Source organism: Saccostrea cucullata, unplaced genomic scaffold, assembly GCF_032062105.1.
Source record: "Saccostrea cucullata isolate Sc308-1 unplaced genomic scaffold, CSIRO_AGI_Scuc_v1 ctg746, whole genome shotgun sequence".
NCBI lineage: Eukaryota > Metazoa > Mollusca > Bivalvia > Ostreida > Ostreidae > Saccostrea > Saccostrea cuccullata.
Genome location: NW_026938715.1, coordinates 584,270 through 597,917, shown reverse-complemented (window position 1 = coordinate 597,917; position 13,648 = coordinate 584,270). Strand labels below are relative to the sequence as shown.

At 35.5% G+C, this 13,648-nt stretch overlaps 1 protein-coding gene across 1 annotated transcript; it reads right to left on the bottom strand.

The window, feature by feature from the left end:
- Positions 1 to 1,984: 1,984 nt before the first annotated feature.
- On the bottom strand, positions 1,985 to 8,202 carry LOC134251068 (ATP synthase subunit gamma, mitochondrial-like). The gene is made up of 7 exons (XM_062733433.1): positions 8,092 to 8,202; positions 7,520 to 7,554; positions 7,197 to 7,328; positions 6,655 to 6,841; positions 5,647 to 5,793; positions 3,967 to 4,187; positions 1,985 to 2,244 (listed from the first exon to the last, which is right to left on the bottom strand). The coding sequence occupies exons 1-7, from the start codon at positions 8,127 to 8,129 to the stop codon at positions 2,144 to 2,146; spliced, it is 861 nt and encodes a 286-aa protein (XP_062589417.1). The 5' UTR covers positions 8,130 to 8,202; the 3' UTR covers positions 1,985 to 2,143.
- Positions 8,203 to 13,648: the final 5,446 nt, after the last annotated feature.

Sequence of the window (13,648 nt, the reverse complement as noted above, 5' to 3'; positions counted from 1 at the left end):
CAATTGCTTCAAAAGTAGAAGGTAGATGTACAGCGAACAAGCTTCATTGCTCTTTAAAGAAACCAGCTTCCCAGTTAAATCAACATGTTTGGCAACAGCGTGCTCACAAAATGCTGCAGTATGCGATTCTCGTAATCACGATACCCTCCATCGCTAACATTATAATACAGGCAATTATTTTTGGGTTGCCGAACGTTGACAACAGAGCGTTGGATGTGAGTTCTTTGTTGTGGATACTTTTACCGTCTTTTTTATACTCTTTCTGTTCATCATTACTATTAAGGGTATTTTGTGTTGTAAAATGCGTCGATAAAAGATTGATGTCAATAAAAGGACTCGAAAAACAGGCACGTAGCAACAGGGGGCCAGGAGGGGGGGGGGGGGGGGGGGGGGCCCCAAACGTTTTTTCTCAATATTACCTTTACTATTGAAAATGTCCAACTGAAACGTTGGTTCTCCCCCCTCCCCCCACTTCTTACCACAGTATAGTGTTATGAAGGAAAGGTAGTATTGTATGCAAAAAAATGGAAGTGAAAGGTAGTTGGGCTTGGAAAAATTTGGCCACTAACTGTGTTAAAATCTAGGAATCAAAACTTATGAGTACTGTACATTTTTTTCCTCTAGAAAATACGCTACAAGACGCATGTCAAGTTTATACCTCAATGCATGTCATAATGAGTGGAATTTGAATGTAATTATAAAGTTAATATTCCAATAATTTCTTTGAAGTTAGTATCAAAAGTGATAATGGTTGCATCTTGCACATATTATGAACTCATTTATAATTTATCGTTTTCTCAAAAATCTACAGCTAGTGATTGAATATATACGTAGAACAAGTTATATAACCGATTTATAGAGCGAAAATTACAACATAATGAATATCTGTAAAACGAAACACAGTTAAATAATATTCATGTTAAGTGGATTAATTTGATTTATAGTAAATGCATTTCCATGTAGAAAGATTGCATGTCATAGTACATGTATTTATTTTAATGTGATGAGATTGCTATACGCTCTCTTTTTACATTTTTTTAATAAGTCAAGATTTGATTCAAATGGCAAAACCGCAGTATTGCAAAAAATGTAAAAGATGAAGAAATTATCAAAATTAAAAGTGCGTTCATAAGACAATAATAAAATTAAGTAGTGTTTGCCTCTAAATGTACATATGTACAAGTTCCCTTACACCTCACAAGTGAGCATTTAATAAGGTCCAAAATGCACAAGTGGGCATATGTTCAGTAACCCAGTGCAAGACATGGACACTGTCATTCTTTCTTAAAAATATTGAAGGGTATCCATCTTTTATCCGCAACTCTTCCTACACCTCTGAATAATTTAATGATACTTTCACATATTTTTTTATTACATAATGCCATAGTGCACCTCCAATTTATTTTTTCATCCAACACTTTTTTCGGGTCTCCCAGAGTAAAACATGGACTTTGCCATTATACATCTAATCATATGGGAGTCAGAGGGTATCATTTAGTGAGCTCAGTACTCACAGTACCTCTAGTTTTTTTTTCAACACCAGCTTGTATCTTTTTTCTGGTGACATACATGTATCATTTCAAAAGTAGAAATAAATCTTTTAAAGGATGATGGATGAAAAGGAAAGTTACAATATGCCTTTGATCATTGCATCCCAACCACAGACACCATAAAGGGGAGGGGGCACAATTATAGAACCCTTCTGTTGGTATGTTTTTTTAAGGAACATGTAGCAAAAATCATAAAATCACTGAACTTACAACATAAGGTACTTAACTTTCAGTAAGGGGAGTTCTCAAGGACTGACTTATACCTCATGCAAACTCTGAATTTCTAGCAGATATAATTTAGGAACCAATGACCATTCCTTAAGTTTTATATTTAAAACAGCTAGAATAAAGGATAAAATAGCTAGAATAAAGGTTATGCAAACATTTCAAATTACTTTTCCAGTGTTTCTTGAACAAATGAAAAACACAAAATATATACCTCAAAATCTTTTAATTAGTTGAAACATAATAACTCAAAAGGTTCAGCACTACATTTTCACTTTTTCCACACAATAAATGTAAATGGTCTTTCATCAGCCTGTCCTTGGTATGATATTAGTGAATTTATTCAGTGTCTAAGTGTTACATATTCATTACAAAGCTGCTGCTCCTGAAATGATCTCAATCAACTCTCTAGTGATCACAGCCTGTCTGGTTCTGTTGAAGGTCAAGGTCAGCTTGTCAATCATCTCTCCTGAAATTTGAAAATAATTTTTAATGAAATATGGAGATAATTTACAGTTATCAAGCTGAAAAGTTCACTGAAATATCACAAAGTAGGAGCAGAGCAACGAGGTCCTCTTAAAAATCAAAGGCCTGAAGGGCCACAATGGCGCCGCGCTTTAGATATGGCAGTGATACCGTGAAATAATTATATAGCTTAGTTGTACATGTACATGTATATCTAGATAAAATACCCCGATTTCAGCATTTATGAAATAAAAGCATTCAACTCATATGGTCCAACTGAACAGCTTGAGAACAGGTTTTAATGTGTAGTCACTAGTCAGTACCCCGGTAAAATAGTATTACGACCATACTTGCCAACACCCAAGATGTAAAAATCTGGTCATTTGTGTACATGTATTTATAATTCTTCTATTTAAAAAAAGGCTATACTGAATTATTTACTTACAATGATGAAAAATTATTGATTAAATTGATATGTTAAATAAGAACATTGGTTTCATTGTCCAGCATTGACCTGAATTATGGTAAGTCTGCATTTAAAAAAAGCCTTTTCGGTTTGTGCTAACAGGGACCTATATCATGTATATACTAATATATATATATATTGTTTATATATAGGTCCCTGGTGCTAAATTTGAAAGTAATTCCAATTTTAGAGAATTTGAAATTACTTTTCCTCTCTCATAATTAGGCCTAATTAATTTAATTAACCAGTGTAATGTGTACTAAATGTACAGTAAGACCTACATTGTTTTCGAACACTATTTTATGTGATGAAAGTTGTTTTCCAAGATTCATTGACGTGTACATAAATATTGTTTCTCTTTCTCTTTGTTCAATTTGTTCCTGCTGGTCTTGATAACAATCTTGTTCTATCGGAAGCCATTTTAAAATTTGATTTGTCAAAACAATTCCAGTTAATTGTTTACACCCCCACCGATAATTTACTGGCCTACTGAACCACATAGCCAACGGGTTTGTTTACGTAGATCAAGCTTGGGTTGTAACTGGAAGTTAAAAATACAACCTAATTTCTTTCTCGGGGATTCGGGCGATAAGCATGACTCGCCGTGTCATAAAAAATAATCAGGTTAAGGGTCGAAAAGTAACCCGACGAAAGTGAGTGAGTTGTCAACTATGTATAGGACTGTTGAAATTGTATGATTTTCAAGCAATTTATGGAATAAACGCAAAAAGTGGCATGTATATTCCTACGCCAGATACATGAAGGTCTTGGTTCGAGTACTATATTATTTGGCGCATGAAGAAAGCGGTGAACAGTCAGATATATTTCATCATAGCTATATGTGCGCCGAGCTAAAGCTCGACGCCATAAAAAAAATCAGTGGGATCAGGTACCATGGAGGAGTAAACTTCCTCTGTTGATTTGTAACATATTGGGTCATTTGAACATTTAAAGTTTTCAGAATTTTTCATCTTTCAATAAGAAAAGGAAATGTCAGGTCTAAGGCAATTTTTAATAATTTCACGAGAATGAGAAGAGATTTTATTCGTAAGATTATGTATTTTGCACTTCCCAAATCTGCTATTCTCCTACAGTTTGATCATTATAGTTTTAAACTTGAATCATAAAAGTAACACTTATGTATCCACAATTTTGCTTACACAGTTACATTCTGATCGCACACACAAGTACCTGCATTTCGTGCTTGGAAAGTATGCCAACTTAAATACACACCACCAGTGTACCAACACAATAACCTACCTGCGTTTTTGCTAGCACTGTCCATAGCTGTCATTCTGGAGCTTTGTTCACTGCACTGGGCCTCCTTCAGACCATAGTAGATCATGGTGGCTAGTGTGAACTCGTTGTAGGCCTGTAGGACTTCATCATCAATGCTGTCATACAGATTGTAATTCTCTGCTCCAGCTAGGTTGTTTATGGTTGGCAGGGCAACATTGCGGGTATTGAAGGATACAACACTCCTGTTATTAAAAGAAATTTATATTTACATTTGCATATTTAAGTAAACAAGGTAAGATACTTGTGTGCAATCATGAAAAAAAGTTCTTACATTTGAATTTCATCAAATCTTAGCCGGTATTTTCCTATAGCACAGATATCAACCTCAGGAACAGATGAATTTTTCAATTTTATGCAAAATGTACAAGTCTGGATGTAAGTTTGATAATAATCCACAATATTGTTAACCAACATGACATAATTAATTTGATGGGTCTAGAGCATGACATACCATAAATCTGGAAATTTTTACATCAATTTTATTTTGCGAATCTGGGTCAAAATGCTGTTGATAATTTTTTATCTTTCAAAATTTTTCAAACTACTTTGTATACATTTTCTTATGCTGAATTATTTTTAAGAAAGATATTTTTGCGAATGCAATGAACTCGCAAATTTCCTAACAATTTATCTATAGCAATCTTATCTACAGCAAAAATTTCCAAATTTACAGTATAAAAGAAGACAATTTTTGATGTCTCCCTCATTAGATGTAGGGTAACAACTGTATAGTTTCCTTTCAGATGAAAAGAAAAAGGAGTAAGCTAACAACTGTGTCATCTCCCTTTAGATGAGAATAACACAACTCCTATAAATACATGATATGGAAGCTTTAAACATTAACTTCTTATGGTTATATCAGAATGATCTTTTGACATATTCATTCATGTCTTTTGACTGTTGTAAAAAAAATTCTGCATTAGGCCATCATTAACATTCCAGGGCACAATTTTTTTTTCTTTTTATTACCTTATCTGTCAACAAATATGTTGAAATTATTTGGGTTTCCCGACTACCACCCAATAATTTTACCCTGAGTCAGGAGAAGGCAAACAATTATTTCAGAGTTCTTGAAATCTTTTGGTCCTGTCGGCAAGACTGATAAAAACAACCGAGGACCAACTACCTTGCGTTCTGTGTCAGTCCAAATGACTGGTAAATGTTGACAGAGGAACTTGTGAAAATCTGACAAAATTTCGTACCAATTCCATATAACTTTCAAACTCTTTTCTATCTTGTAATGGTTTCTTTGATGAATGCAAGTGTCACTATGATCAGTAAACTGATAAAACAGCCTTAACAGGTTTGTTGACGGTGCTATGGTAAGCCAAGTGAGATAATCAAACTAGATTAAAAACTTGTAATGAAATTCGACCCCCGAGATAATTCAAGGGAAACTGACAATCAAATCAGCATGAAGTGTGCAGTGTTTAGTGCACAATGTATTGATAATAAAATCGAACAAAGTTTTCATCTTTTGATTTAATATTTTTTTGGGACTGATAGAAATCTCTCTGGACTGACAAACTTCACATGGCAGTCAGTCCACATGACTGACAGTGAAAAAAAGATTTCAAGAACTCTGATTATTTAAAGATGGCCTTACTTAATGCAATATATAATAATCGGGATTGAACCTACTTGAAGGAGTTGAAGTACATGGTAACTTTAGTGAAGTCCTGCAGGCCAAAGGAAATAGCTGCCAGTGCAATCTTTGAAGCATCTTGAAACACCGGAACAACTTTGCCGATATCATTAAAATGTCCTAGAACTTTCTTCCCATGTAGTCTAAAACAATAAATAATAGAATTGAACATATAGGGTGAACATAAATATCTATGTCAATTTTTAGGAGAAAACTACATTTCAAATCAAAATCTTCTGAATTAAAATAAGACTGCATAAATAGTATTGTCCTCCAGTTTGAGAACAAAACTTTTCACACCTCACATTCAGTGCAAAAATGCAAAATAAAAAATGAAAAGAAATCTATATTGATTTCTAAAACTTCATGTAATCTGTTAAAACAATATATATTTCAACCCCATTGATGCTAATTACTTTTATACTTTCTAAATTATATCTAAAATACTCCTCTCTTTTTATATAAAATCTCTTACAGGGCTCGACATTAACGCTTGTCCAGTACAAGTGAAAAAAAATTACGGCCAAGTGAATGTCCGATTGGACAAGTAGATTTCAATGTAAAGTAGTCTCCGTATAATAAAAAAGAATGACTGTTGAAAGGTAATTGGTCGTTTCAAAATGGAAGCTGTACATAAAACCAGACTTCCATCCCGATATTAATGCGAGTTCATATTGGATCAGGATCCAAGTTCACTTATTGCATACTACTGGTGAGGCAAGGAACTTACAAAGTTTGGATTCTGTTTGATGTTGACAGGCTCACTTGTGAACATTTATGTTGTTGTCAGGACAAAAAGCCTAGATAAAATTTCGTTTTATGTGTTTGTTGTACATGCATTTATCAATAATATCATGAATCAATCAAAATTTATTGAAAATTTTTCGGACAAGTGAAGTTGAAGTTCGGACAAGTAAATGTTTTGGTCATTTGTTCGAATGAACCAGTAGGAAAAAAAGTTAATGTCGAGCCCTGTCTAATTCAGAGTAATTCTACATTCCTACTTTTGTAACATGGCCTTGGCTTTGTCCCCGACCAGTAAGAGTTTAGCGTCGTCCTTTTCAGCTAGCCGGGCCTTGATGGCCTTGACCACACTGGAGTGGACTGACCCACAGAGACCTCGGTCAGAGGTCAAGGCCAAGATCATCTCCGTCTCTTGATCATCCTTCATGTTTATATTCTGTTGAAGAGCTGTAAGAAGACATACATACATTTTGTATTGGGCAAAATACATCTGAAAAGAGGGTAACAGGCAATTACATTACTTTTTGTAAAAGTACTACAAAATAATGTCCAACAGGGTTTCCCTAAGATTTGAAATAGCAGGGGATATTAAAGAAGTAGAAGAGCGTCTTTGAATCTTCCCCTTACTGGAGGATAACGTTATCAATATTACAGACAAGGGAAACTCCCTGGCCCCATGTCTTAAGGACAATCCTGGTACACGTAACTGATAACGAAGAACAAACTTTAAAAGTAGGCATTTTATTTGAAAGCTTTGGTTAAAATCTATGGGAATAACATCCTTTTATAGGAAACTACAAACCAGTAGCTTGCTCTCCGTAGGGCTTGGCAGGCTTCAATTCTCGTTCAGCTTTTGCATATTTGGCTGCTGACACCATCTTCATGGATTTGGTGATTTTCTGAATATTGGTGACAGATTTTAATCTGACACGAACTGGGAAATTAAAAACAAAAATTATTAGCTTAGTTTATTTGTTCAGTATATAGGGAAATTACAAATCAATTTTGAATTAAAACATACATTGCGGTTCTGAAAATTAATTGTAAATTTTTAGGATTCAGATAACTTGGATAATTTTTTAACTTAGTTGTCAAAAAAAAAAAAAAATCCTTAAAGGTACTCACTTTCCTTCAATGTCGCCATTCCACGCACTTGCGTGCTGCAAGAAAAGACAACATGTGCATCATTTAATAGTGTAACATGTTTAAGAAGCATATCTGCAGAAATTAATGTTGATAATTAATTTTATGAGGTGTTTTCATTATCATAAGCAGAGAAAATTTCTTCATTCAGAACATGGATTGTAATCCTTGATAAATAATAATACAGTCATAACTCTAACACTGTATTATTTGTACATGGATCTCATTATACCCAATAAGTCATCATCGAGGAAATTCGAGTTATACTTAGCCAAGATTTTATTACTCCCTAAAAGTTTGCTTTGTCAAAAATAGTGACAATGGAATAAATGAAAGGAACTCTGGGAATTACATTAAATATACATTTATTCGTCATATTATTGCCTCAAAATTGCTTGGCACCGGTAAATCTACCGAGTTTGCATGTTAGAGGTCACGAGTTGATAAAGATTCCTTGTCAAGATGGACTCTCGGATAAAAGGAATGATAATGTAAAATTACAATTTAAGTTCTTTTGTTGCATTATTTTTAAATTACATGTTCTTTAAACTTACCATTGTGGAAGAAATGTTTGCGCCGTCCGGCAAAACATGATTGTATATTGACGGCAGCTCTACCAAAACGAGGCGAGGGTGAAGGTCACTAAGTTGTCAAGAGATCTAACTCTGCAAGCACCTGCCTCATAAATTTTATTTTCTATTAAAATATATCTTGTTATTAATAAGTTAATTAATTATCCGAAAAAGCGAAACGATTCAATTACTTCCAAATAAATTTATTGACAACAACTGAAATTTCAAATGAAAAAAAATAGTAGGCTTAAGCTATTTAAATAGTTTGCAAAGAAAGAAGGGGGTGGGGGTGTTCACCGTTGAACATGTATAAGTTTTGACTAATTTTGAATGGAAATAACATGAATAATAAATTTTTAGAACAATAAAGAAAATATTAGTTTTACATGCTGCTTTGATAAAGCGACATCTCATCGTTTCTCTGTAATTCTATTTATACAAATTGAAAATATGGCACATTTTTTTGACGTTGTAAAAAAAAATTAGTGGAAGGAGTCCAACTTTTCCATAACCAATTTTTATCAATACTTTATCAAACTGCTACAATAAAAAAATGGGATAAGCTGCAACCTTTCAATGATAATTTTCGATATAATAAATTTGAAGATCATAATGTTTGTAAAAATCGGGGAGGGACAATTTAAACCCCACATACCTCCGTTTCATGTAGCCTTTTAAATGAAGATTTAATAGTTTGTATGTAAATTCATGTAAATTAATTGGCTTCCCCCAAACCTTTTGTTGCTGTACGATTGAACGTAGGCAAAATTTAACGCTTATCCCCCAAATAATACAGATACACAACTTATTCAACTAGATTAATACTCATATATAGCAATTTAATGGCAAAGTTGTTACCCGAAAATTATTGTGTGATGCGTACATGCAGTGTGTGTGTGTGTCTGTCTGTTTCTGTGCTTGTCACTCTCGCTTTCAGCTCCACCCCATGACTAGCAGTTCGCTGCGAGAGAGTTAGCAAACAGGCGCGTAGCCAGGCGTACGTTTGTACGCAAAAACGTCCACATCATTTTCAAAAAAAAAAAAAAAAAAAAAAAAAAAAAAGAGGGAGGAGAGGAGAGCGAGGCAGGCGTAATATTGTAAAGCGTACCCATCATTTTTGCAAAATATTAAGAATTGACGATAAAAAAATTAAATGAAAATCAACAGAATCAGTTTTAGGGGGAAATACGATATTTTACACCTCACTGAAATCAAAAGAATTTCCCGTATTTTGGTTTACTATAGAATATTGCTGATTTTTTTCCAAGTGTAATTACATTCTTGAAGAGTTTCTCTATTGTAGATGGCACATAATAAAACCCTGGCCGTCCGCTCCCTTAAAACAAACAATAATTTTATTTAATGCCAACAATTTCAATTTCTCTTAATGGAAATTGACTTCCAATCGCAAATGCTTAACTTCTGAAACGGTAACCCCCCCCCCCCCCAATTTTAACCTAATATCGGATTCATGCGAGACTTAAAAAATCATAATTCAGCTTTATATATGAACATCAAAAGCGAAAAATTGGTAAAGTTCAATTTAACCTTAAAAAAAAAAAATAATAAGGCCTATTTAAGTATTGACATCTGTACACTACCTTAAAACCATGCAGTAGTATATTTTACATGTTTTTATAATTGTTGCAAAAAGTTTAAGATACCAGATTTGTGAATATTTATGAACATTTATTTTAAAATGTATACAATGTACATAAGTAATGTGTAAGAAAATGTGTTGAAAAGAATTCCTCTGTCTTTGTTATTTTCAATCTTTAGAGAGTAATTCTTAATATTAATGTAAGCCTGCACTGTAGCTGACTATCAGTCAATTACGCCACTCTAACCAACTACCGTATGTTACCATACGTATTTTGTCGAGCTTCAAAAGTCTAAAATTGTTTTAGTGGGTTTGCTTTTGGACAGATCTTTTCTCATTTTTGAGTGACTGTCCGCATTTTGTACAAGGAAAGAACAAATGTGACTGCGTAACAAACTGAAAAAGTGCAAGAAAAATGCTAGTAGAAGGGTCAAACATGTATATCGAAATCGTCGAAAATTCACCACCTTCCGCGGGCTTCGCCCCTTGGGCCCCAACCAGGGCTTCGCCCTGGACCCTTTGGGGGCCTTATGGCGGCCCCCAAACCCCAGCCTATCCAGGCGTCCACATCAAATGTACCCTGGCTACGCCCCTGGCAAAATATGCAAGTCTTCTCAGTCAGGTATATAGCATCTCCGCAGTTAGACCTATGTGGCCCAGATATGGGATCCTCCTCGAGGTTGCAGATGGGCATTGGGTACCTTACGGTCTCAAGCAGCACAAGATCTTGGAGGAGACTAGGCCCCTAAATGCACGGCATGCATGGTACACCGGCATGTGGATATGCCCTGATGCCTGTAATCCTAGTCCCCAGCTATGGGTCAACTAGACCCACTGCCTTGTGGGAAGGCTTGGGAAAGACAAAGGCTATGGAAGATAATCCAGACAGAAAATCCGTGTAGATGAGCACAAAATCAGGGGAACGCAATCATCTAAGGGAAGGACAACCCTGAAAGAAAACCACTGTTCCGAGCTTCCGAGTTCAGGGATTTTTGCTTATGGCCAACAACCCTAACATGTCAAACAATGCAGCTACAGAAACCTTAACCAGAGACACTCAGGATACTGATAGTATGACGCGCGAATCTCTCACCCTGATAGGAGATGTCCTTCGACCAAAAAAAAAAACAAAAACAAAAAATAAATTAAAAAAAACACGTAGAGTGGGCTGCTGGAACGTGCAGACCCTCTACCAAACAGGAAAACTAGCACTTGTAAGTGGTGAGAGAAGGAGCATAACAAGATCCAGCCTCTTGGAGTAAGTGAAACTAGATGGACAGGCACGGGGTCAAAGTTAAAACAACTAGTGTCAGGACATCAAATACTCTACTCTGGAAGAACTGACGAACATGCATAATAATAGAGGAGTAGCAATAATCACAACAAAAGAAGTTCATAAAAGTCTATTACAATGGAAGCCTGTGAATGAACAGATCATAACAGCAAGATTCAACTCAACTTTTGCCAAACTTACTGTAGTGGTATCCTATGCACCAATAGATGATGTAGAAGACGATGAGAAAGAAAGTCTCTTTTTACGACAGCTTACAAGAGATAGTAGACAATACACCATTTCCTGCTTATCTTGGGAGACTTAAATGCAAAAGAACTTCCCATATGGTCATAGTTAAGAAAAACCAAATGACCATGTCATTATTAATAAAAGATGTAGAAGAAGCCTCCTGGATGTGGTTGCAAAACAAGGAGCAGACGTGGAAATTGACCACTCATTAGTATTAGCTAAAGTCAAGTTGACACCAAGGAAATCAAGGAAGAAAGATCAAAGACCGCCTCCTATTACATCCAAAAGCTGAAAGATGCGAAAATTATGAGATCTTTTCAATTAAAAGTCCAGAACAAGTTTGCGGCTCTTATGGACCACTCAGATGAAATGATATGGAAACATTTAATGAGGTTCTATTAGATACTTGGAAAAGAAAGAGCAAAAAAGAGGAAGAATACAGCAACGTAAAGAAAAGAAAAAAAAATCCTGTCCACTAAATCAGAGACAAAAAGATCTGCTCCAAGCGGAATATTGGACAAAAGACATAAGTAAGGAAAAATGAAAGAGCAGACAGGAAGGGATTCACTGAAAAACTAGCTAATGAAGCAGAACAAGCAGCTTCAAAACAAGATATGCAGACCCTCTATCGAATCACCAAAACACTAGCAGATAAATTTCAGTCATCATATTTACCGGTAAGAGACAAAAAAAAAAAAAAAAAAAAAAAAAGAAATGTCTTATCAAAAGAAGAAGATATACAGAAACGATGGAAAGTACATTTTGAAGAAGTGTTCCCTACAAATGATACAGGAAATAAGGTCCTGATAACCCCAGCTATAAACACATTGGATATTAATACAGATCCACCCACTGTAGAAGAGGTGAAAAAGGCAATAGGGTAACTAGAAATGGAAAGACTGCTGGCATTGACCAGATAAATGCAGAGCTCGTCAAGGCCGAAGAATATTGGACACCTACCATCTTGACAAATATTCTACAGAACATATGGGAAATCAGAGGAGACACCAACTTTCTGGAGAACAGGCCTTATAGTAAAACTTCCAAAAAAGGAGACCTTTCAAACTGCAACAAGGGTAATATAGAGGGATAATGCTGCTCTCGGTATCCAAGAAAGTGCTAAGCAGAGTGATATTGAACAGAATCACAGACATAGCAGATCCTCTACTGCGGAAAGAATAGGCAAGTTTTAGAAAGGGAAGGTCATGTGCCGATGTTCACTATCAGAGAAATATTAGAGCATAGCAATGAATGGAACTCTTCACTTTACATCAACTGTATCGACTTTACAAAAGCTTTTGACAGTGTTAATCGCCTAGCCTTAGAAAAAATTCTCAGATGTCATATGGAATTCCAGATAAAATCATCTCCATCATTAAGATGCTGTACACGGATATAAATGCCAGAGTTACCTGTGGATCAAACCTATCAGAGGAGTTTAAATCGAAGACTGGAGTAAAACAGGGATGTCTGTTCTAATCTCCCTAAATAATGAAAATATAGAAGAGATCACAGAATTTTTCCATCTAGGATACAAGATCGCTGCAGATGGGAACTCTGAGGTAGATGTGCTAGCTCGGATTTCTAAAGTCACAGGAGCGTTTGTTGCACTAAGAAAAATCTGGAGGTCAGCAAAGATCAGCATACTTAGTAAATACCAAAATAAGGATCTTCAAGAGCAACATGCTTGGGGTCCTCCTATATGGTGCTGAAGCATGGAAAGTTACAAAAGCCATTTCAAACAAGCGAGATGCCTTCCAGACACGTTGACTTCGCAGAATACTACGCATCTTCTGGCCTAATACCATCTCAAACAAAGAGCTGTACGAAAAGACTAATCACTCCTCTACCCCAAGTTATAAAGAAAAGGAAATGGCTGTGGATACGACATATATGTAGAATGCACCCAACCACCTTCCCAAGGGTTTCATTGAGATGGACGCCATCTAGCAAGAGAAAGAGAGGAAGACCAAAAGAAACATGGAGAAGATCTGTAGAGAAAGAGATAAAAGAAAATAGCTGAACATGGGGACAGATCCAAATTAGATGGACACAAGACAGGCCAACGTGGAAGTCTCTGGTGACGGCCTCATGTGCTAACCAGCACAAAGAGGATTAAAAAGTAACCGGTACAGTATACATGGTATACTTGGAGGGGAAAATACGTCCATTTCGAAGATAAAGAGGTAGGCATGAATATATTTTTCCTCAGAAAGAGGACGCTGACACGCATTCTCGCTTGTCTTTAGAACACAATTAGCGACAGGAAGCATTCAGTCACCCAAAACTATTTTCATTAAAATATTTCCTTTAAATTAGAATTAATATAAAGTTCTCTGACAATACAATGCATAATATTAAAAAATACAATACATCTAGATTTTGCACCGGGAAGCAATATCCTGAAATGTAACCAT

What these genes read in the sequence shown, in the direction of transcription:
- LOC134251068 (XM_062733433.1), bottom strand. Translation starts at nt 8,129, where the DNA reads ATGTTTTGCCGGACGGCGCAAACATTTCTTCCACAATG. An exon ending in ATGTACTTCAACTCCTTCAA is followed by an intron (nt 4,188 to 5,646) that starts GTAGGTTCAATC and finishes TTTTAATAACAG; the next exon opens with GAGTGTTGTATCCTTCAATA. An exon ending in CAGTGCTAGCAAAAACGCAG is followed by an intron (nt 2,245 to 3,966) that starts GTAGGTTATTGT and finishes TTCAAATTTCAG; the next exon opens with GAGAGATGATTGACAAGCTG.